This window comes from Rhynchophorus ferrugineus, unplaced genomic scaffold (genome assembly GCF_030347505.1).
Source record: "Rhynchophorus ferrugineus isolate W39M unplaced genomic scaffold, kcgeb_rfMv2 rfM7, whole genome shotgun sequence".
NCBI classification, from domain to species: Eukaryota; Metazoa; Arthropoda; class Insecta; order Coleoptera; family Curculionidae; genus Rhynchophorus; species Rhynchophorus ferrugineus.
Genome location: NW_027472586.1, coordinates 1,835,243 through 1,860,445, shown reverse-complemented (window position 1 = coordinate 1,860,445; position 25,203 = coordinate 1,835,243). Strand labels below are relative to the sequence as shown.

The 25,203-nt window shown below is 36.7% G+C and overlaps 1 protein-coding gene across 20 annotated transcripts in view; it reads left to right on the top strand.

The window, feature by feature from the left end:
- Unc-115a (actin binding LIM protein Uncoordinated 115a) overlaps positions 1-25,203 on the top strand; it is a 44,517-nt gene that overhangs the window by 12,175 nt on the left and 7,139 nt on the right. For 5 of the 20 annotated variants that reach the window (XM_076410481.1, XM_076410476.1, XM_076410465.1 and 2 more), the window contains exons 2-12: positions 1,629-1,856; positions 12,350-12,570; positions 12,629-12,818; positions 14,193-14,413; positions 18,381-18,470; positions 19,584-19,742; positions 19,864-19,932; positions 20,826-21,027; positions 22,194-22,436; positions 22,617-22,845; positions 22,908-23,080. In XM_076410481.1, the coding sequence (XP_076266596.1) occupies positions 1,676-1,856; positions 12,350-12,570; positions 12,629-12,818; positions 14,193-14,413; positions 18,381-18,470; positions 19,584-19,742; positions 19,864-19,932; positions 20,826-21,027; positions 22,194-22,436; positions 22,617-22,845; positions 22,908-23,080 (1,978 nt within the window). In that variant the 5' untranslated portion in view covers positions 1,629-1,675. Of the gene's footprint in view, positions 1-1,628; positions 1,857-12,349; positions 12,571-12,628; positions 12,819-14,192; positions 14,414-18,380; positions 18,471-19,583; positions 19,743-19,863; positions 19,933-20,825; positions 21,028-22,193; positions 22,437-22,616; positions 22,846-22,907; positions 23,081-24,653; positions 24,680-25,088; positions 25,166-25,203 lie in introns of all 20 variants that reach the window. The other 15 variants (XM_076410472.1, XM_076410478.1, XM_076410467.1 and 12 more) reach the window with 9 other exon arrangements.

Below are 25,203 nucleotides of genomic sequence, written 5' to 3'. Positions count from 1 at the left end.
TTTATTGTTACGGGCGAACATTTACGTACGCTGCCGTCCTTATTCGCCATTTATAACAAATTCTGCCCTGGTACCCAGTCGAATGACTCAGCCGGCCAATTAAATTGTTATTTAACGTGGACTGCTTCGACCACATATGACCTAACCGATCAATTATTTGATGTTATACGGTGTGTCCGTCCGAATCGATCCGTTTTCTTTTATATTCCTCGACGTTTCGGATACAGTTACGAAACTTTACGTGTGTAAACACCGTGCGGTTTCTGGATAGCGTTGCCGTTTTATGGACGTGTCTTTCGTTGTTGTTCGTCATGTTTCATCCAGATACCCGTCGGATCCCAGATGTTTTATCGGAATAAAGGGGACCGCATCTATTTATAACTCCGCGAAGTGTTACTGTGTAACGGCATTCCGTGGAATTTGACAATATACCAAGATCTACATGTGTCTTTGCTTTTTTCTTCGTATTGGGTGCTTGCATGTGTTTTGATCAGCGATATTCGTTGGTGAAAATGCGATAAAACCTTTAAATAACCTAATGAGACACATTTAGAAACTTATCGGTTTTGGTTTCAAGGATTCAGGAGTGGCGATTTTGGTGTCAATGACAAGGAATAGCCTGGAGGAACAAAAAACTTCGAAGACAATGAATTGCTAGACCTATTGGACGAAAACCCAGTTCAAACTGTCAAGGAGCTTCCAGGCTGCTTGACACTTGATGAGGTAACAGTTTCTAGATGTTTACACGTAATGGGAAGGATTCAAGAGGAGACAAAATGATTAAAGTGCCATTATGCACTTACCAGACAAAAAAGAAGAGTTATGTGTAGCGTATTGTGACTGGCGATTAAAATTGCATATATTGCGACATTCCCAAGCCCAAAAGTCATGGGTTAGTCCAGGAAAGCCATCCACATTGACACCGAAGCCGAATATTCATGGTCATAAAGTCTTTCTGTGCATTTAGTAGGATTGGCGAGGTGTAGTATATTACGAGTTACTAAAACCACAACAAACTGTTGCTGCAGATATCTTCGGACGTCAATTGAATGAAATTAACGACGTGTTGTTACAATAGTGAGTAACGGATGTAAAGTCATGCTCTTGTATGACGGGAGTTGTGCCTCGTCCACCATACTCACCAAACTTAGTACCATCTGATTAATACTTGCTCAGATCGATACAGTATAGTTTGGCTGGTATTGGGTCAAACCAACATCGTGCTTTCGATACGGTATGGCCAACATTGCCGGAAAGATGGCAAGAAGTTGTAGGAAATAATGGAGCTACATTGATTATTATTATATATTGTATCAATTTTTATCAACAGATACGTTTTTAAAGTGACAAAATGATCATATCACTTGCAAGCATCTAATACTATGAAATGTATTATTATAGCAATTGTATCACCGTTCATGAACTTCAATCAATGTGAATATCGACAAATTAGGTCTATATCTTTAAAATAAGATGTAAACGGTACTTTTTTGAATTCATCCGATAAGAGTACATGAGCATAGGGCTATTTTCGACACTCGACCCAGAATATGGCAGAAAAAACCAATGCAGCGTCCGAATAGGCGTCTCCCCCCTCATTCTTAACCAACGATTTTCCCCATTCCCAGGTTTGCGTTAGTCAGTCTAACATCGCGCCGAGTCTATCACGACGATCATGAAGAGCAAAAGCAGAAATAATTCCGTCATCTTGGACGGTAAGAATACCTCAGACAAACTGATCATATCGGAGAAGGACGCGGTCAACGCGAACCCACCGATGGACAAGAAGAAACTGTTGAAGCTGGAGAAGGAACGTCTCAGGGCCGAGAAAAAGTTCCAAGAAAAGATCAAGAAAGGTAAATAGTGTTTTTGGAGTGTACTGGTTCACTGAACAAACGAATTAACTTAATAATTAATTATCCGCTTTTATGAGCTATTTTTAACAATGGAGTGAGGTTTTTGGGGGTTTTCCTTCTTCTGATCTTTATCTGTGGTGGATATCTTCATTCTTCCTACGCTACTGTGTCTTTTGTATGATTTCTGTTTTGGATATGTTCATGTAACTTCAGTTTTGGATACCATACATCTGTACAATATGCTGTAACTTCTGTGGGATGACGACCAGCTACCTAAATTTGTCTTCCACTGGGAATCCACGGACTACAGGTGTTTTTCAAAGTTTGAATGTTTCTTACTTGGAATAGTATATGGCTAGGGATATGATGATGCTTTTACTCAATCTGTACGTGAACTACACCAAGAAATGTTTCGTCCAATCCAACGTCAACCTGTCTTATGTTCGTGATAATTTCAATTTTAATATTACTGACAGAAGAATGATTTCAATGGGTATGAGGAAGAGATCGAGAAATTCCAGGAAGCAGAAGACTCCGAGTGTATTTTTGATTGCTATGACTGGAAAGTTATTTCATTGTTGTCATTCTGGCCATTTTGGTGTAAAAAAAATCACGTCACTAAAAAAGCTGATGAGGCTTTCGAAAACGCACAGCACGTGTGAAATTCGGCATCAGTCACTAAACTGTTTCGTACCATTTCCTCCACTAGACAATGTGGCTCGGTGAATGGAGGTAAAACGAAATGAAACAGTGGTGTTTACATTATGTGACCGTTATTTATTGAATTAATATAAAAATGTAAAAATACAAATGATAAAAAAAAGACTGTCAGCGGTGTTACCTGGAGACGAGGCTTGGGCAGTCCATGGTGGCACATATAAACCAAACGATGATATCCTAGATAAACGTCTCGGGGTTGCCAGCTATTCGTTATCGGGTTCTAGTTGGCGTTGCTTGCACCTCGCCCTTGTTCAACATCTGGGATTATATTTCTGGGTATTTTGGGGCCCGTTATTCCACTATGTAAAATTCGACATGCCTCAAGGTCGCTACAACAGTATCGTATTTAGTTAAATTTTCTCTTGAGGAATCATTGAATACACAATAATCTTGAAATAACTCGATAAACTGTATAAAATAAATATATGCGCTTGTTTCTGTATGACTCGTTTTTAGATAAGTGCTCAACGATTTTATTATACAAATATAATTTTTACAAACAGATGTGCTATCGCCGAAGCACTCGAAGAGTTTGACGTGTGATCTGCTATATTTAGTGGATTAATGACGTAATGTTTTTTAATTTTTCTATTGTTTTTGTTATAAGAGCAATCTATACATACATTAGTCATCAATTGGTAGACTTTGTTGTTTATTCGGCATTTGTGTAAGTCAGTTTCATCTTTATACGAGTCTCAAAAAATATTGAAATGAACGTTTGAAGGCGATGCTGATACTTCAGATTTTCGTTGAAGCCATGAAGCAATTTAGTGGCCAAGATCTAGTAAATTAGCGTTCTTCTCTAGCTTTTCCTTGTAGGTATCTATTTTATTTATCTCGGCCCATTTCTTAACACATGTCTCAACCACTGTAGAGCTCCACTATTTCATATCTAATTTCTTGGTGCTTGTTGAAACTTTTCTCCAATGATTTAGGCCTAGGCTTATTCCTGTTTCCCTAAATAACTCTTGTTTCTGTCTTTGATTAGGAATGGGTAGTTTAATCAGATGTTTGGCAAAGAGCTTCGTTTATTTACTGTCTCTGTCTTGTTTTAACTGGTTATCAGCTGGGCCTTTTGGTCATCTTGGTCGCTCTCCAGAATGGGCAGTCGGACTCTTCGTACGCCATTAGGTGTTCATTGATTTTTCCCGAAGCTTTTAAGTTTTATTTTTGAATATCGTCCATGTATGTGGATCAATCTTTTGGTTGATTTGTTATTCTGTCTTTTACTTTCCGCTCGACGTCTTCTCGATAATTTACACTTTTAGTGATCACATTAATGTTGATTTTCGAAGAAGTCTTCAGTATGTCAAACCAAATGTGTCTTCTTACACGGTATATAGCTGTAAATGTTCACAAGTTTTGCGTCATCAATTTCTGTTCAGTGTGGAAAACATGGATGAAATTAGCCATAAACAGATTTATGGTGGTGAATGGCGACGCTGGGTTTGCTCAAAGCTCTTAACTCACTAATTACATTAATATTAGGTGTGCACGTTGGTCTCGACCTTTGGCTTTCCAACATTAACGATCCATAGCGCCCGTTAATTGTACCGGAAAATTCCTAATCTCACGCGCGCATTTTCCTGCCTTCATTAACCTCAATTACTCCCGGTCCGAAGCCGACCTCTACGACCCGCTGATGATCTCTACGACTTGTGACCAGTTTAGGTTTTATACATTTTTAACGGTCTCATAGTTTTTTTAAATTCATTCTTTTTCGTTCTCTTTACTTTTAGGTAACACATTTTTTTTGGCAATTTTTTTTATTCAATATAATTCCTTTCAAGGGTGATTCTTTTCGAGACCATTTTTGTAGTACGATCTGTCCTTTTCTTCAAAATAGGCCTCAGTTTCGTCGATCACATCTTCATTCGACGAAGATTTCTTCCCAGCGGCATTCTTTTGAGATCTGAGAACAGGAAATAGTCGCTGGGGGCAGATCTGGAGAATACGGTGGATGAGGAAGCAATTCTAAGCCCAAATCATGGATTTTTGCCATCGTTTTCAATGACTTGCGACACGGTGCATTGTCTTGGTGAAGCAGCACTTTCTTTCTCTTCAAATGCGGCCGTTTTTCGGCGATTTCGTCCTTCAAACGGCCCAATAACGCTATGTAATAGTCGCTGTTGATGGTCCTTCCTTTTTCAAGGTAGTCAATGAAAATTATTCCATGCGCATCCCGAAATACAGACGCCATAACCTTGCCAGCCAACTGTTGCGTTTTCCCACGCTTTGGAGCGGGTTCATCGTGTACAGTCCGCTCGGATGACTGTCGATTGGACTTCGGAATGAAATGATGGAGCCATGTTTCTTCCATTCTCGCATATCGACGCAAAAACCGGGTTTATTACATTTGATTATCTTCAAACACTGCTCCGAATCATCAACTCGTGGTTGTTTTTGGTCAGAAGTGAGCTCGCGCGGCATCCACTTTGCACAGAGCTTACAAATACCAAAATATTCGTGAATGATATGATGTACACGTTCAGTTGATATCTTTAGAGTGTCTGCTATTTCCTTCAGTTTCAATTTACGGTCATTCAAAATCATTTTGTGGATTTTTTAAATGTTTTCGTCTGTAACAACCTTTTTGAGCGTCCACTGCGTTCACCGTCTTCGGTGCTCATTTCACCACGTCTAAACTTACCATACCAATCCTTGATGGTTGATTTTCCGGGGATAGTGTCCGGAAACTCGGCATTAAATCAAGTTTTTGCTTCAACTATATATTTTCCTTTCAAAAAGCAATATAATATTCCAATAGTTATATATATATATATATATATATATATATATATATATATATATATATATATATTGTATATAACACGCGAAATTCCTTTTTATCCATTTTTTCACAATAACAAAAGTTGCTTCACTCAAAATGCTATAATTTACAAACTAATGATCCGACAGCTGTCAAATTTATACACGCATCTTTTGACGGTTAGGGCTAACTAAAAATCATATAGATGTTATTCTACTAGCGCCATCTATGTGTCCGGCCGGGGACTTTTAAATTTATTTGTTACTTATTTGTGTATTATATTGATTATTTTTCTCTGCTCATTTCTTAGGACATATGTCAGCCATCATACTCTGTTTTCTTTTTTACTATATCCATTCTGCTATTTTTATTAGCATCATTACTGTTCTTGTGAATATGCTTCAATGTTGAGGACGATAGAGTAGAAATTGAGGGTTCTGTGATGTCAATTATAAAAAACGTTATTCTTTATATATATATAAGGTGATGTAGCATATCCACCAAATATTATCCAGATATTTTTCCAGTTAATTTTTATGTATTTTTTCATCGTTTAACTATGTGGTGAATAATATTCAATTGAGAGTCAAAAACGAGGGCAATATTTTAATTATCTCTGTCCAAATGCTAAAACTAAAAGCTGTTAATTAATATTAATGTTCTTGAATTTTAAACCATATCATTCAAACAAAAAATATTATTCTTCCAGAAATAAAAGCGAAAAAATATGGTGTTATATAACCTATTCGACTGGTAATAAAGCGACAACAGTATTAAAATTAAAATAAATTTTAATAAATTCATATGTATATATTGAAATAACAGTTTGGCTGACCCCAAAAAAATTGTTAATAAATTTGTAATGTAGATATACCGTATGATATATAAATAAGTATGAGTAATATCATATACGAATTTTCAAAAATACTTAGATGGTACTCATAAGGATATTTTGATGGCTACCATAAAAATAAATTACTATAAAATGGTGAATTCACTAATCAGTACTATAGGGTGTTCCAAACTTGTGTTGCAAGTGATGTTAAATCTAATAGTCTAGGGTGACAATTTTGTTCACCGAAATGAAGGAGTATATTACCAGGAAATGCTTCATACATGAGTTATATGGCATTTGATATCGTCTTGTTGATACCACATATCTTCCACATCAGTTTTATCCAAGAATGTGACTTATATACGACGCCAAACTGACTCCTGCATTTTCATCAACAATATATTCCAATTTCAATATTGGAATGAATTGTTATTGGACAGTACGTGGGCTAAATCAAGAATTTGACGAAGTTAAATCAATTCCTTTCGTTATTTTTGTAATATTGTTGCTCTCTCATCGTTCAATTATAGCAAATACTGGTAAATACAAATCCTGTGTACAATTTGGGACACTCTTTAACCGAAACTTATCTACAGCACATAATATTAGTCCATAAAAAATTTGATATAAATAAACCTTTAGTTTGTTTTAATTTTTATATTCTATTGTCTCCCCCCTCGTTTGAAAGAATAAGACATTGTTAACCCCCCATCCTCCAAATCATCTTACGTAATAAATTAATGGCCCCCAAGAAGATACTCGGGATTCCATCTAATTTAGGTCCTCATCCTTCGTCTAGTCAATTTTGGGACATCCTTAATAAATAAAAAACTAACAGAACGCTGAGAATACGAGATATTATCAAACTTCAATGTCGAACGAACAATAATACCACATAAAAATAAAGATAAGATAAAATATATCTGTGCATTCGCCAATTCGTTAGAATTCTACCATTTATCGGGATACATTCGAAAAAACAAAACGCGCCACTGGTGCCCGTTAAAAAAAATGACTCGGAATAAATCATAGGAGTGACAGCCGACACAAATCGGGTGCCTCCATCGGAATTGGGCCGAATCTATTTAGACGTTGTTCCGTTAGATGCGCCGCGGGGTGAGAGACGAGGTGGCTTGTTTATATTTCCGCATTTTTATTCGGTCGACCGTAAATATTCCAGCCAATTTTCTACAAAGGAAAGCTCGGGTCGTCTTTCCCGGCCCGGCTATAAGAAAATCGTTTGATTTTTTTCCCCGAGGTGTTTTATGACGGGTCTGCACCGTTTGTTTTGTTTTTTTTTTCTAAAAACTGACGGTTGTCGGTGACTTAACGTTACGAAAGCCGATGGTGTTTGTAGATACGTAGTTTTGTTGAATTTTGGCGTTTAACGAGGCTGTTTATCGTTAATTATTTGTTGAATCATTGTGAAATAGCATTCCGAGAGTTTTAGAGTTGATTTTAATTATGTACTTACTCACGTTTTGATGTCATTAAATATGTATAAGGTTGGCAATGGTCTAGTTCTGGGCAATCGCCGCAATCGCACGAGGGTTTGAGTTTGCAACGTTGCCCCTTGAATTCACAAGTTAACCTAATGTCTGATGTTTTTATATATTTTTCGTTGTTTCCTCAAAATCTTCGGTTTTTTACGTATTTTTACTAAAATACGAAGTCCCAACCTTAAAAATCTTCAAGCCAGCCAAACTTTAATGTTTCTTGTTCAATTTTAATGCTGTAGAATGACTATATGAAGCTGTGCTATGGATGAGATATACTCACATTAAGGACATTGAGTTATATTTAACTGTACTTTTACTTTTGCAAGGTCAACTATATCTTAATACAATTTGCTGTACAATTGAACCCAATTTGCCAAACTAAAACAAAAATTGGATGGATACGCACCAATACTTACAAATCGATTATTTATCCATTACTGTATACCATTTATAATCAAAATATGAACAATACAAGAACAAACAAACTATAAACAACAACATTCTTAACCTTACAAAGCAGGGCTCCTACCAGTGCCATGGTAAAATCCAAAACGGCAGTTGTAGTACAGTATGTTGGTACATTACTTTTCCACCGCATGTCGAAACAATGACAACGTCGTAAAATCAGGCGGACACTACCGAAGTTTACCGAATACTGGATGATATGAATCCATACTTCCATATCCATACTACATATCCAATATTTGGCAAATCTGACAATTACTGTAGGAAAGTGAGCATGTGTGATGTTTCTTTTTAAATATTTGTTTTTAATTGGTGGCAGATTTTCATATTTGAAGCTTTTATTTAATTAAAATAGATGTATCTCTGTCTAAAGCTGTAGAAAAAATACAAGTAGCGGGCAACAAGATCTATAAATGGACTAAAAACTGGAATATACAGCTTAATAGCTCCAAATCTGTCCATGTTAATTTTGCGTTGCGGAGAAATGACAAAAAGTGATGTAATTATCACTTGATGGATGCTCGATTCCTCAAGCGGAATAAGCTATATACTACGGAGTATATCCGATTGGTAGGTCAAATTGGAAACATCAAGTTAGACAAAAAGCAGAGCAGATTTCATCTGTACTGGTTAGTCGAAAGATACTCTCAACTTGACCTAAAATCAAAGAGATTGCTTTATCAGTCATTCATAAAGCCAATTTGGACTTATGGGATGCAAACATGGGGTTGCACTAAAAAATCAAATCAACTAGAACTAATCGAACGCGCCTAAAACAAAGTTCTACGATTAATTACCAATGCTTATCGCTACACAACCAACGAAGAGCTGCACGATGACCTCGAAATCAAATGGAGGCAGGAAATGATCCCAAGATTTTGCTCAATCACAAATACGTGGAATATCTACTTCAGGTTTGTTACACCCAACTAGGTGAAACGGCTTCAAGTTTTCCAAAATAAGCTCCTCAGGAGAATTTTAAACGCTCCATGGTTTGTCAAAAATAATCAAGTTCATAGGGAAACTGACACTCCAGAAATCAAGCACTTCCATATTCCAGTCATTCCACACACAACAACTCAACTCAAGTTCTTCTGAAAGCTCGCTTATTCGCGAGCTTGTCGACATGCTGGGAGCTTAACACCGCGTCACCGCTAACCCATACGACAGTATCCAGTCGTGTGTTAACTCAGATTCAGTTCGCGAATCAATAGAATCGCTGGGTCCTCGTGCCCAATAACGGCTGCCCGATCAGCGGGTGCCATATCCCCAAATTTAATGCTGTAGCAATAGTAATCTATAGGGATCAACTGTGAGGCGGTTTTGGTTTAGTGTATTGGTAAGCTCAGAGGCAGTCCCACATAACCCGATCCAACTTGTCACTCCAGGGCAAGAACCGCCTGGTTTTAGACTAGAACAAATAAAAACTAACGTGAACGCGATACGGCTACTGGACAAGACGCACGAAATCAGAAGATTGAAGCGAACCAAACTACACGAACATGTTTAGTGTATAAGTGTGTATTCTTAACTTTAGCTTAAGTAGATTAGTTTTATTTTAATTTCGGAACTACGTACTGATATACTAATCCCATACTCGCCTTCCTTGTGTTTTTAGTAACAATTAATTTGTTAATAATTTTAAAAAAATTAAAAAAACGAATAGATAGGCACTTTTGTCAAATCAAGACTTAGATGCGTAGCTGTCATCGCTGATTGAGAGCACGCGTCCTTTAATACAATTCCAGAAACTCTCTCTGACAAGTGAGCCCGCCCCATCGAATTGTTTGAACACTTATCGGCATCAACATTCCGCGAACAAACAACGTTACATAAAACAATTGAATCAGATAAACGAGAGTCGTTAATGCGCGATTCAATACACCCTTTGTTTGCCCATTCTATTATAGTGTGCCCGAAACGAACGACAATCAAATATTTACATAAGCCTACTCGATAGCGGAGTGGCGAAAACATTTTTTCGTATGTGGGAGGACCTTGAAATCGCTCATGTTCTTACATAAGACGTAAAAATACCATATTTCGGCTGTCGGCCGACGGTTTTATAAGAGTCGATCGAGAAAAAGTGCACGGCCAGGACGGAAAGGTCAGCATTAATTCGTCCTGTTACGTACGAACGCACATTTACTTTATAAGTCGTTTGTTTGATGTCTAAACCGACCGGCTTGGCGATTTTCATGCAAATTATGTAGTTCCTTCGGGCAAACGAGGTTTTATCAATGCATCTTTGATATTTGTCTGTTAAAAACAAGTTGTTCGTGTAAATAGCAATGTCATTGTTTATTAGGTAGTTCGGTAAGTTCGCGCAGCACCATCTATCGGCCAATAGTGGAACTAAACTTATTCTATTTGTAAATATAGGGTGAATATTTTTTAAATAGTTCTGGGAGTCTTGCTATTTTTATTTTGGGTCTAAGAATGAAAAGAAAAACATATAAAACATATGGTATCATTGCTATTTACTATAGTTGAAAGATAAAAATATGTAAGATCCCAAACATAAATGGAATTATTAAATATTTTTTACTAAACCCTATAAAATTTGTTGTTGTTTAACTATGTAGGGAATAAAGCTCAATTTTTACGAAGATAGAGTCAAGATTAAGGGCATTATCTTTGATATCAATTATAAAAGATTATATAGTCTATTCAAAGTTTATTTGCATATGCGTCATCGAAATTTGTGACGTTAAAACGTCGCAACGTTGCCGCATCTGAGTTTTAGTTCAGTTTGGCTTTGTTATACAACAAAATTCTAATCTACATAAAATAATTGAACAAAAATGTTGTCAAATATAATTAATTTTAACATCTAAAAATTACAGTTAATTATACAACCACAATAGTTTATAGGTTAGAGTTATGACCTCTTATCACGATTGCATTCAAGAATTTTGCATACGTCTGACAACCGGACGACTTTGACAGGCTCATTAGTTTACTCGTTCGAACTAGTCAGACGGCATTGTATCTCTTTTTAACTAGAATAAAATGAGAAGGAAAATATTGTCTGATTCTAAAACGAATTTACAAATTGCGGCAAGCTTTACATTAAACATCCTGATGAAGTACAAATAAATTTTGATCAAAATATATATAGCCCTTCCAATAAAACAGCCAATGCACGTCATCAAAATTTATAATGCAACGTTGCCGCGCCAAATTTAGGTTTTCGTTTATTTCGACTCTGACTACAAAATACTAATGTAAATAAAATAATTAAACAAAAATAACGTTATTTAAAATATAATATTATATAAAATAATGCATATTTATTGAATGAGTTATACTACAATTAATTAAACAGCCACAATAGTTTATAGGTTAGAGTTGTTTTATTATATTTAAATTGACATATGACAACGATCGGTTTGGCTACACTTTCGGACGCATCAGACTTCATTCTGTCTCTTTTTAACCAGAGTAATGCTAATTAGTAAAATGAGAAAGACAAATTCTCCAATTTTAAAAGGATTTTATGGTTTTATAAACTGAATTTGACAATACGTTCGACTGTATTGATCACGTGCATTGGCTGTTTTATTTGAAGAATTATAGAAGGATTTAACGCATCTACCAGATATTATCCAGTATCCAGTTAATTGTAATGTATTTTTATCTTTTTTTAACTATGGTATCATTGCTATTTACTATTATAGAAAAGTAAATAAATTTAAGATCGCAAACAAGATACGAAGGTATGACATTATCACATATTTTTTACTAAAAACTGTAAAATTTGTCATTGTTTGTTGTAAGTTATGAATAATTGAAGTACTGTTATTGATCAATGTTATATCTTTACCTAATAAATATGCTATTACTAAACATAAAAATAACATTGAATGTTTTCGTGTTACTAAATAATGTTTAGCGCAAAATAAATGCACGTATTAAGGTAACATTGGTGATGAACATGAAATATGGAAAGAGGGCACAGGCATTAAACTAATGCAATGATATTTTTGAAGGTTTGTTATTGCGTGGCATATCTTTATGTATAAAAATGCAGCTTCGATATGTTTGTGCCTACAAAACTCGTAAAGTAGTCCATAGATGGATTGAAAGTCTGATGTTTCAATGAAAACATTTAAGCGTCTTATGGTAACATGTACATCAGGACTTATTGAGTGTTGGCAACTTTTTCTATTCTAAGTGTTACAGTTCAAATGTTTTGTTTCAGGAAAAACCTACTGCCAGGCCTGCAAGAAGAAATGTTCCGGTGAAGTTCTACGGGTACAGGACAAGTATTTCCACACCAGCTGTTTCAAGTGCAAGGCGTGCGGTTCGTCGCTCGCCCAGGGAGGATTCTTCAGCAAGGAGGGCGCTTACTATTGCACCGCCGACTACCAGAGGAATTTCGGTACCAGATGCGCAGAATGCGGAGACTACGTCGAAGGAGAGGTCAGTGTTGTCGAGGACGCGACCGCGGATTGTCTCAGTGTTGGTGTTCGTGTTACAGGTGGTCACCGCCCTGGGCAAGACCTATCATCAGAAGTGCTTCACGTGCGCCAGGTGCAGACAGGCCTTCCCGTCCGGAGAGAAGGTCACCTATACCGGCAAGGAGGTGTTATGCCAGAAATGCGTCCAGATTCCGGTGAGAGACGCCACACCAAAGACCAGTCCCACTGCCACTAGTCCCAGCCCTAATGGTAAGCCTCGAATTGTTTTTGTATCCACGTATTTCTGCTACTAGGTAACGGATATTGTATCATTTCTATTCGATTGCGATTTCTAACAACGGAGCCCATGAAATTTCGAAAATCCCGTTACTTTTGGAACACGCCTCGTATGGTAACTATTTTCTCATAAACTTTGTTCTTAACTGGCTCATTATTCGACGCCTTCAAAACAGTGATAATACGTCAGCTGAGAGGATCAGCTTCACTTTTATTCATCATATTGAATGCTTTACAATTAATTCCATACCATCTTGAGACCATTACGAGATCGTTTTGTTTTCATTTCGATTTCTCGCAACACAGCCCGTGAAATTTCGAAAATCCCGTTACTTTTTGAACTTATCTCGTATGGTAAAGATTCCCGCAAGCCACGGTTATAATTGGTATTAGAATTATTATAATTGGCTCATAATTCGACGTCTTCGAAACAGCGAAAAGAAGGTACCAGCTGAGTGTAACAGCTTCACACTTATCAGCCAAATCGGATCCTTGAAAATTAATTCACGAAAATTCACGAGAATTGACGAAAATTGATATTAATCAGTTCGCCAAATAACAGGATATCGTCGTTACAACTTCGATATATCGTCAGAAACGTTCAGATAAATCATAACAATACCGATAATCTTATCGTTTTCTTGAAAACCATTGTTATCGCGAGAGATTAGTCGTTATTTTAACAATTACTTTTACAGCTGTGTGTAGATACAGTGTTCGAAATCCTTAATCCAAGATTATATTCGGTAGGTGGTTTTATTTAATAAATTCGGTCTCCATCACAGCCTAGCGGCATAATTAAATGTTAATAACGATTGCATAATGTGGCAATTGGTCTTGGGATATCTGGCCCCTGGCGCTAGTCGTAATTAACACGAAATTCGTTGTTATATAATCGAATCTGAAACACCTGGCATTTCACTTGCTTTTTTTCGACAAGATTTCGTTAGTTTTGGAGATATCGATAATGGTTTTCAAGGTTTTTTGAATAATTCATGATGTTTTGGTTAATGTTGGGATAGTTCAAAGGTTTTTTTTAAGTAGGTGGCACTGTTCAGATTTTATACTAAGATTTAATTTTTTCTAATATGAATTGTATGCAAAAAGTCTCGGGGTTTTTTGACGCTTTTTTTTCACTGACTGGGATGTGACATTTTCTGTTATGGCTTTGACCAATTCAAAATAACTTCGGAAAATGTCTGAGGATTTGAAATAAACCCATAACAAAAACCGCTAATTTTCTCAAATTGAATAATTCAATAATTCACTCAAATTCCTCATGGGTACTCAGGATAGTACCGTACCAACTTGCAAAACCCCCTAATGCTCTTTAATTTTCGGTTACAGAGTGCGCTGGATGTAGGGAAGACCTGAAGGAGGGTCAGGTGTTGGTGGCCTTGGACAAGAGCTGGCACATCTGGTGCTTCAAGTGCCGCTCTTGCGACGCCGTGCTCCACGGCGAGTACATGGGCAAAGACGGTGTGCCTTACTGCGAACGGGACTACCAGAAGCAATTCGGGGTGAAGTGCGCTTACTGTAATCGCTACATCAGCGGGAAGGTGCTACAGGTTGGTATTCTCCCTAGATTTCAGGAAAAATATCGGAAACGACAACGTCGCCCAATAAATAATATTTCCGTAATTGTTCACTTTATTATCGTTTTAATTAGAAATAGTTTATAACTAATTTCCCTAAATATCAGGATAAATATCAGAAACGGCAACGCCGCCCTTTAAAACCCATTTCCGTAAATTTCACTTTATTATTGTCTTTGTTAGAAATAACTTATAACGTATGATTACAGGCGATCGTGTCCTTGTAGTTCCCATGACTTTTTTATGGTTTCTATGGCATAATTAATCTAATAATCGGCAGGAAATAATATAATTCGACGCCTGGTTCTTAAAAACCGTACGCTGTTGTCGTTTCTTCCTTTAGAAACAGTCTTTGAAGGATTACAATTGATGTGCAACGTTGCCAGCTTCACCGGATTATCATCGTTTTCAAGGATTCTTGTAAATATTAAACATTATAGAGATATTGATACTAGAATCTTTATCGATATATTCTCCTTGTATGTTGCGACTTAGTCAACTAATCCTTTCTGGTTGGGTGCCTGACCTTAGTCTACACGATGGAATCGAAAAAAAATGACCAAAATCGGACAAGGACTGACTCACCTTACCTATTTTCTCGATGTTGTGCACATCGTCTACTGTTACGTAACACCGAGCGAAAAACGCTGACATCATCCGACCGGTTCTGCCTCGTTCGGACTAAAGCCATTCCTGTCCATCATTCAATTAAATTCGAGTTTATTTTTAAACGCCGTGTCATGTCATGGGAAGCGTGCTTATTGTTGTTGTTATTGCCTGGGATGTTTTGCATCGATTTTGGCATTGTACAGTTAGATATTTATTGGTTTTTAATCGCGGCATAACATTGCGGATCATCGATTCTATTTATAGTTGGGTTGCAGGCGCGAGTGATGAAGATTGGACTTTATGTTTCTGGTTTTACGCGATTAATATTAATTTGTAACTGTTTTGGTTAATATCCGATGGGATTTCTCGAAAATATCCTGTATTAGAAATGTCGAATTATTTGTTAAACCATAAACAAGTATCCGTGGCATTTTTAAACAGACGGTTTGACATTAATGAATCGTTTATACTGGTTCTTGATGATCAAAGTAGTCTTGTGATGCTATCCAGCTGTTCACGATATCAGTCACTAAATATGGGGTCGATAATCGTCTTCCAATTTATGTGAATGTGTCTGGATTATAGTCGAAGTTTTATTTATTCCAATAATTTCTTGGTACATTCCGTTGTTTCAGGATTGTTTTGGTATTACACATTCTAAATATTTTAAAAAATTAATAGCCGTCCAATACATGGATGAGTTGACAGTTTTACGAGAAATTTTATACACATTTAAATCTTTTTCATCATTTTTAAAATTTTTTTTTTTATTACTCTTCGTGAGTCCACAATCTGTCCTATTGGCAATAAGTATTTCTTCTGTTTATATTATATATACATGGCATGTAGAAAATCACTTCATTAAGCAATCTTCTGTATAAAATATTATCTTAATTAATTAGTCTTATTCTAATGCTTATTCTAAACTCTACATATGTCCAGTAATCAGATCAGGTGGTGTTAAACGTTTTAGTCTACGCACTTCACTATCACGTCGCATATTTAGCTGATTAGCGAGTACATTGGGATGCACTGACACTCTTTCGAAGTACTTCACACAAACACGTTGGATTACACTCGTTATAGGTTCTAGAGGAATATCGCGTTGTATCACTTTATTTGAAATATAGTACGGAGCATCAACAATGGCACGCAACACCTTATTTTGGAACCGTTGAATGATGGATATATTAGATTTGCTAGCGGTACCCCATAGTTGAATTCCATATGTCCAAATGGGCTTGAGTATAGACTCATACAACAATACCTTGTTATCTAATGATAACTTGGATTTGCGCCCAATGTGCCAATACATTTGATATAATTTTAGTCCTAGTTGTTTCCGTTTAGAGAGTATGTGCTTCTTCCAGGTTAGGCGTCGATCTAAATGCATACCAAGATATTTAACATGCTCTGCTTGGGGGAGTTGACGATGATTGATATTTACTGGTGGACATGTTCTTCTACGCAGGGTAAACGTTATATGCGTGGATTTTGATTCATTGGCTTTAATGCGCCATGTCTTCAACCATAATTGTATTTGCTCCAGGTGGGTTTGTAGGTTTATTGATGCTGTGACTGGATCTTCATATTTTTTAAAATGAGAAACAACATATTATATTTAGGAGATATTATATTTATTTAGTATGATATAACATTTCTTGATATAACCAAGTAAGCTTAGGAAACCATCAGATGTTTTAAACCAGTATTGATATATTAACACCTACTAACATATATATCTAAATAGGTATGAGAAAGTGAAAGTCATTTTTTTATTTGTTTATTGTTAATTGAAGTATATCAAAGAGGTAAGATAACATGAATAATAAAGAAAAAGAATTTTTTGAAGTTCGAACAACAGTGTGTTAATTAATAATCACTAATTCATGTAGTCTGCTTGATTTTTTCAAGTTCATCTCTAACAGCTTATGAATTTTAATTTAGATGACAGTTCTAACTATGGTCTGTATGAAAACCGCAATGAAACAACAGCTGAACAGCTGTTCACATCAACTTTGGTAACATCTTTGGGTGATACGAGTTGAATAAGATCTGTGAGTTATGTTCAAGTTCTCTTTCATTTGTTTTGAACGTTTAAAAGACTCGAAATGTAACTCTTCGGACACGCTATATAAATATATGACCAAAGGAGCCCGTACAATTGCTCATACTGACATGACTGACATCATTACCGTTAAATATATCCAGCGAGGCCCGTTTGGCATTCCATCCGCGTGATTATTAACGATCTCGGCGCGGAACGGTCTAAATTGGCGTCGAAGGCCCACCAGCGACTTCCTCGTGTAGGAAGTGCTGGCGGATCACGAATTCCGCCAGCGCGACTCGCGATCGGCCAGCTAATTATATGCAAATGAGGCCGTAGGGACTTTCACCCAAAAGGCCCGGTGGCAAACTAAGGAAATTACGGTCGATCGAGGATGATTCGAAAGCCTTTTTCGGCCTGAATTCTTGTACATAAAAGTTACCTCATTGATTATTGTGTCAGGTGCTCGTATCTAGTGATTCGCAATAGCCATGACACTTTTTTGGGTAAAAAATAAATCGTTTCTCATGAATTTTGAGATATGTGTTGTCTTTTGCCTTTTAAAATCCGTTGAATTGGTCCCGTTTGGTTGGTTCTTGGAACTTGGTTCCCGAAGAATGACGAGAAGGTTCCTTCACCTTCCCTGCATTCTTAAAATAATCTTTTTTGCTGTTGCTGTTTTTATTATTGAAGATAATCTAGTCTTAAGACATGGAAAGGAAAAAATTGTTTTAGTATAATTCATTTACAAGAATTGTGAACAAACATTCCATCGAAACATTTATCTTAAAAGTTACTTGTTATTTTGAAAACTGTACTAGATTTTGGTGCTATATTTAATACTCCAGCGTATGTCATCATCTTTATAGTTAATATTGACACAACACATTGATTTTCATCAAGAAATTGTTTAAATGGCCATTCGCCAATTGGTAGCGGAGGTCCATGGTTCGATGGCCATGTCACGCAGTAGGCACTGTTACTTAAATTTGAATAGTTGACGTGATTATAATTATTTTTTGATAACTATTGCTATTGTGAGGTTATTATATCCACCGCTGATAGTACTATGCTTAAAATGTATATCTAATCTGTGTGGTGTTTAACATTTAAAACACGAACGTAATTAAGATCTAATTAGTACCCGTAATCAGTTGTTGAATTAACACGAAATTCCATATAGGAGAACAATAATTACATTTACACACGTTCGGGCGTATGTGTATGTGTGATGTCATGTTGCGTACGGTACCGCTAAACGTTCTGACCTTGTACTTGTTTCAGGCTGGCGACAATCACCATTTCCATCCCACGTGCGCTCGATGCTCAAAGTGCGGTGATCCCTTCGGAGACGGCGAGGAGATGTACCTTCAGGTATTCCCCCAGCACCAAGAAGTTGTTTTTCTGTAAAGAATAGGGGGACAACATTGAATCAATTTAGAGACATGTATTGGCCATTATATTCCTATTTGTTCGACCGTTCATTCTTGTAACGCTATGGCTTTGAACCCCATAAATATAGCTGATTAAAATCGAGAGATAAGAGATATCAATTCATTATAGTAACAGTGGAGCATAGTTTACCACTCTGTTATGTCCATTATATCTTTGTTTCGACCATTCACGCCAACTTTGTTCAACTTCATCAAGTAAAATTAGAAAATTTGATAGAATCAGAGACATATATTAATCCCATTTGGTTCATAAATATACTGTTGGTACATCGTTCACAACTCCACTATATTCATCGTTGTTTCGACCATACATTCTCCCAATACAGCTTCTTTTAACTGTCTAAATATTGCTGAGTAAAATTGAGGAAATACTATATACATATTAGTTACATGTGATTCATCCATGTAACAACGGGTATAGCTTACCACTCTATTATATGAAGTCAGTAAACCATTGTTTTATTGTTATTTCTGTTGGATCAGAGTCCACACTTTGCAAGCCATTGCTTAGCTTGAACGGTTTTTTTTCCCATCAAGAAATAGTGTCAAATTAGCAACACGAAATTGTTTTTGATCCATTGTTTAAAAATAACAAAAGTAGTGTCACTCTTAAGCATAACTCACAAGCTAATGAGTAGAATATCATGAAATTTTAAGTTTTCTTTTGAAGGCTAATATTAACTGAAAAAACGGTGAATAGAATAAAACTAGCGTCATCTATGTATGGCCCGGGACTTCGCAGCCCATGTGTTATTTCCGTTATTAGCTCTTTCAATATCTAGTAGAGTAAAATGTGTAACATTGAGGGAATAATTCACACATCTTTCACAACTCCTGGATTCATTTTTATTCCCCTTATTCATTTTTGTAGTGCTATTTTTTGATGTCTCTTAATGTTATTGAATGAAGTTATATGAGTTAAAAGTGGGAGAATATTGAACATATGATACTTCCAATACTGAACCCTCTATTCTTGATTATTTCTGTCCAAACAGAAACCGAAAATATATTCTAACTTTAAATGTTGACGTAGGGAGGAGCAGTGTGGCACCCGCGCTGCGGTCCAGGTCCCCAGGCTGAGGACGGTCGCATCTTGAACGGTTCCGAGATCCAGAACGGTAACATTACTGACACGGACATGAGTATCAGGGACTACGACAGGAACAGTACCAGCGGGGCCAGTGAATTACAGGTATTTTTTCGTAGAATAGCGATAGCAACTCGATGTGCACGAGACTACTCATTTCAAAGAGAATCAACCATCTTTATTTATATTTGTTTTGTTTTTTGCACTCTCTTGTTTTCTTTTTCAGTCATCAATTAGATCACGTACACCTAGCTTAAACGGATCGTTGTATAGTCCCACGAGCATGCATAGAAAGGTTCGTTTTTTATTTTTATTTTACCAATTAATTGTATGATGAATTGAATGATGCTTTTTTTATTTTACTATATTTCAACGCATTTCGTTGTCCGTAGCTAGTCCATATTTTTTATAATTTAATTTATCAACATTTTAGTATATTATATATTAAAAATTATATTTCACAATATGAATACTATTATATATAATTTATCTAGTAATTACAGCTTTATTATATCTTAACGACTCTAATTCATATTTTCTCTGATTCTCACAGTTTCAGTGATCAGTTTTCAGCATTACTTTTTGAAAAACTGATGAAAATATGAAGATATAATCTCTTTTGTGACAATACTATAGTTTCTATTGAGATGGCTTGTTCACAAGCTGGGTTTTATTTTAAGTAAATTAATTTAAAGTAGGCCATGGAACAAAAACGCGCAGTATAATATTTTAAATATTTGAAATAAGAACGTGACACGCATGGGGAAATATCTACGAAACTTATTAAGAACTACGTTATATTTGCTGAGTGAGTTTTGGTTGTTAAAAATAAAGTTAAAGATATTTTTGTGACATTTATCCAATAGACTATACTGTACTACTTGTTTCTGGTATAAATAAATGAAACATCGTTGAAGACATCTCTTTTTTAATACAGGCAGTTTTGTTTCCTATAATGGAATTAGATTAGAAGCAGGCCTTGACTCAGGATTACGTATTAAGCGGAACTTAACGCCGTAGACCGGACGTTTTTTATTTTCTGATTCTGTTTATACTTTGTGATACTGTATCAAAGAGTTGGCAGATTTTTTTTTTTGCTAAATAATATCGATGTGAACCGAGAAAAGTATTTTTTAAGATCCGTTCGGCCATAATCGAAAGAAGAGTGATACACGTTTCGTCTTTTAGCACTACACCCACAGTACCTACCGAACGCCCTCGCCTGGACTGATACTCAGAGAATATAACAAGTCCGGTACTTTAGCCGATGATGTTTCGCGCATCTACACCTACAGTTACCTGACGGAGGAGCCCACCCACGGATATTTGAGGAAACCCATCGACCCGTACGATAAGCCCCCTACGTCGCCCCATTTCCATCGACCTACTTGTAAGTACCTAAGCGAAGACTACCAGACTAAGAAGCATAAAGTACAGTGGGGTATATCAGAGCTCACTAGATCTCGCAAGAATTCATGAGATACCATTTTGTCAATAAAATCAGTCTCAACTTATTTGTATACTAATTGTATTTTTTTTGAATATATTTGTTTCCGACTCCATATGTAGTTCCAAAAAAGCACCTATCTCGATTAAGTAGCTTTAAGCCAAAATATTAATTATAAATATCTTAATCAATATACTTTTGTTTAACTAAATGAACCCTTTCAAAATAATTTAGTTTTTTAATTGATGGTACTTTATGAACAAATTTTTAAAAGGCAACAAAGTTTGGCTTATATATTGAATGGCTTTGCACTAAAACTTTTCATGTAATATAATCACAATTAAATTCAATGTAATTTTGCCATCCTCCATTTGGACACATTTTGGGTTTAAACTGTAGGTAATATTTTCATGATTTCCTTTATTGTATTCCTGTAAAAAAATAATATACAAAAACGATATGTATAATGCTCTATATAAATAATTGTATATGTACTAGGTAAAAACAATGCTAAGTGACGCACACATTCTTAATCTGGCTACCTTGGATTGTTAACTTGGCTTTATATTGGATACACAACACTTTTCAGAGTGAAGATACATTATAATCAAATAATAGTGATTATAGTTAAGTCGCAAAAGTGCTAAACCTACTCTATGTCAGGAATATAAAAAATGGTGTCATAAACAAACTGAAACAGACATCGCGTTATAGAAATGAGCCAATTAAATATCTCTGTAGTGCGATTCAAACGAACCACTCAAAAAAGTGATCTCAGACTGCATTGGTAGGACCACACATTTGAAAACAATTCCTCGGTCTATTTGAATTAAACCTCTATATAAATACTCTATGGTCACTCTCAGATAGAACACTTAACACCGAGGGTCCGAAGTAAAACCAGAGGTGACCGAATGCCATGTATAGGTTTATTTAGAACTCATGCACTCAATAATTCTAGTTTTGCCCTCGCATAAATGTTCGAAAACGAGTAATAAGTAGAAATAAAGTGAAAAAGAAAGGGTTTTACTCGAAGTAATAGGCAACCCCAGGAAACTTTTTGCTTCTTAACGTAGTGTGATATGAGACACTAACACAGTCGCTTGCAGCTCAGAACTCCTTCCGTTCATCCACCGGCGCCGGTGGTAAGCGGTACGGATCCCGCTCCGCCATGAAGGTCCTGGTCGACTCGATCCGCACCGAGACCCCCAGGCCCAAGTCGCCTCACATGAACAACGAGGAACCCATAGAGTTGAGTCACTATCCGGGTGCCAAGCCGCCGCAGCCCGGAGAGCCGCCCAAGATCGAGAGGGACGACTTCCCGGCTCCTCCCTACCCCTACACGGATCCCGGTAAGTAATTTCGGTATAACATTTTCATTTATTTGAATTAATAGTCTGAGGGAACAAGCGTTCTTCTGGCAATCTGTGCTTAAACACATTGTTTTGTAACTGGTGATGCCCTAATCTGAACATTCCCTTGGGTACAACTTATTCTGCGGTGGTGACCAGGCGTTTGCTTGTCGTTTTCAGAGAGACGGAAGAGGTGGTCGGATTCGTACAAGGGCGTGGGCGAATCCGACGAGGACGAAGTCGACGGCCTGACCGAAAAGGAGATCGAGGACAAGAAGCTGAAGAAGGAGGAGGAGGAACTGACCAAGATCGCCAGCGGTATCGGTAAGGTGTTCCTGAAGAACGTGAAAGAGAGGGAGAAGATCAAGCAGTACAAGGCCGCCAACTTGGACCCCAGGAATGCATCGAGGTCGTACCCACCGCGCCCTCTGGTTTCCCCTAGCGTCCTAACGAGGGTCGTTCTTGTTTCAGGACTCCTTCAGCGAACAAGGAACCAACCTATAGATTGCGCTACGATAATCCCATGGGCGCCAGCCCTTCGCGTAACCTGGACCACCAGAAGCCCTACGACGAGGACGACTTCGATCGGTCGCTGAGCTGTCGCTCGTCGTCGATGAGCAGGCCCAGCGGGTGGAACTACAACGGTGAGTACCTTCTCAGTACCGCTATCGTTCAGTATATCGCGCCAAGTTGATAACTTGTTAATATTTGATGAGGGCTTAGATGATTCTCGCGCCTACGTATTGGACCAGTGTGGAAGATACAACTATCATTTTTTTGCCGGAAATATTTTTTATTTACTTGAAATTAGCGCAAGAAGTGAGGAAGTTCAAACTTCAAGGTGTTTTAAATAAAACAATTTTGATTGAAAATTTGTTTTTTGTATATGGCATATAAATTAGTTTTAAAGGATTTTTAAAAAAATTTAAGCTTTCTGTGAAAAAAACTCTGCAAACTGTTGTCCATCTCTGTCTTTGGTATGTTCAATAGAAGTAAAACGCTTCTTAGGCAGGTCACGACTCATATGTCGAAAAAAGGTAGTAGTCAGAAGGAGCAAGGTCTGGAGAATATGACGCTTCTCCCGTTTTAATGTATTCAGTGGTTTTGCAGCATGTGGTCAAGCGTTGACGTGCTGTAGAATAAAGCTGCTGTCTTTGCTCCTATTCCGGCTGTTCTTCGCGCTGAGCTTTTCTCAAACTCACCGGTTGTAGTCGATAGCGACGCTCTTCAATGGTTTTACCTGTTCTGATGGTCTTTAAATCCTCGTCTTCAACATTCTTGGCTGTCCAGAACGTTCTCTGTCTTGTGGTCTTGTTGGTGTCAAAATCGCCGACTTTAAAACGTCTAAACTAGTATTCACATGTTGAAATCCATGAAGCATGATCCATGACTTTGACAGGCTCATTCGTTTACATGTTCGAACTAATCAGACAGTTAGAACTAGTACAAATTGCGGCACGCTATACATTAAACATCCTGATGACGTATGTACACATAAACTTTGATCAGAATATATATAGCCCTTCCAATAAAACAACAAATGCATGTTATCAAAATTTATAATGCAACGTTGCCGCGCCAAATTTAGGTTTTCGTTTATTTAGACTCTGAGTAATGAGTAATTAAAATAATGGAACAAATATAACATTATAAAGTGTAATTTGTTTTAACATCATATATCATCTAGCGCATATTTATTGAATGACTTAAACTACAATTAATAAAACAGCCACAGCAGTTTCTAGGTTGGAGATGTTTTATTATATTTACATTGATATATGACAACGGTATCGACCAGACCGATTTGGTTATATGCTCGGACGCATCAGACTTTATTTTGTATCTTTTCAACTAGAAGAATGCTAACTAGTAAAATGGGAAAGAAAAATACTCCGAGTTTGAAAGGGTTCTTACGTTTTTATAAACTGAATTTGGCAATACGATCGACGTCGTTAATAACGTGCATTGGCTGTTTTATTCGTGGGGCTTGGTTACAAATATACCCGATGCGATTTAGACAAAGTAACAGCATCTGTTGTAAGTCCTTTAAAAATTCATTTATAGGTCGACATAAAATATCTAGCCGTTATTGTTGAAGTAACTTTGAGTGATTAAAAATGAGCCTCGGTATATTTCCTTGGTCCAATTCGTATGCCATTGAACTCGTACATAAATTATTTCTCATGGGATATTAGAGATATGAATTTAAATTTTTAGCTGTTGGTCACAGAGTAACTGTAAAGGTGAGCTGGTACCTAATAATAAGTGTAGGAATGACATATTAATTGAATGCATGGTATTTTTCTGTTGAAAAATTGAAGTCAACGAGGGGCATGGTTAAATAGAATCATTGTTCGATCAGTAACGTAGTAAAACCACACTTTTATTGATAATGATGATGAGGATGATGATGTTGAACCACAAAAAAAACACCTCACGGTTTATTTTTAGTTTATTTTTTCGTAACACTCACCCCTCTGTCTTTGTTCTCCCTTTTTAAGTCTAATTTGCATGTAGCAAAGCTGTTGAGAATCGCCCACGGCCACAGTTGATTTATTTTTAGTTTTTTTTGTTTTTGTAATATATATTGTTTACTGTATATACTTTTTGTTTATTTTTGCACTTTTTTTTTGTTTTTTGTCTGCGGTATAGTAGTTTCCTCGTTAAGATCGGTACCTAGACCAGGTTACGGATTAAGATCCAGTACTCTACCCAGTAGAAACGGATACGTAAGTATATATAGGTTAGGATAATGTTCGTCGTCGGT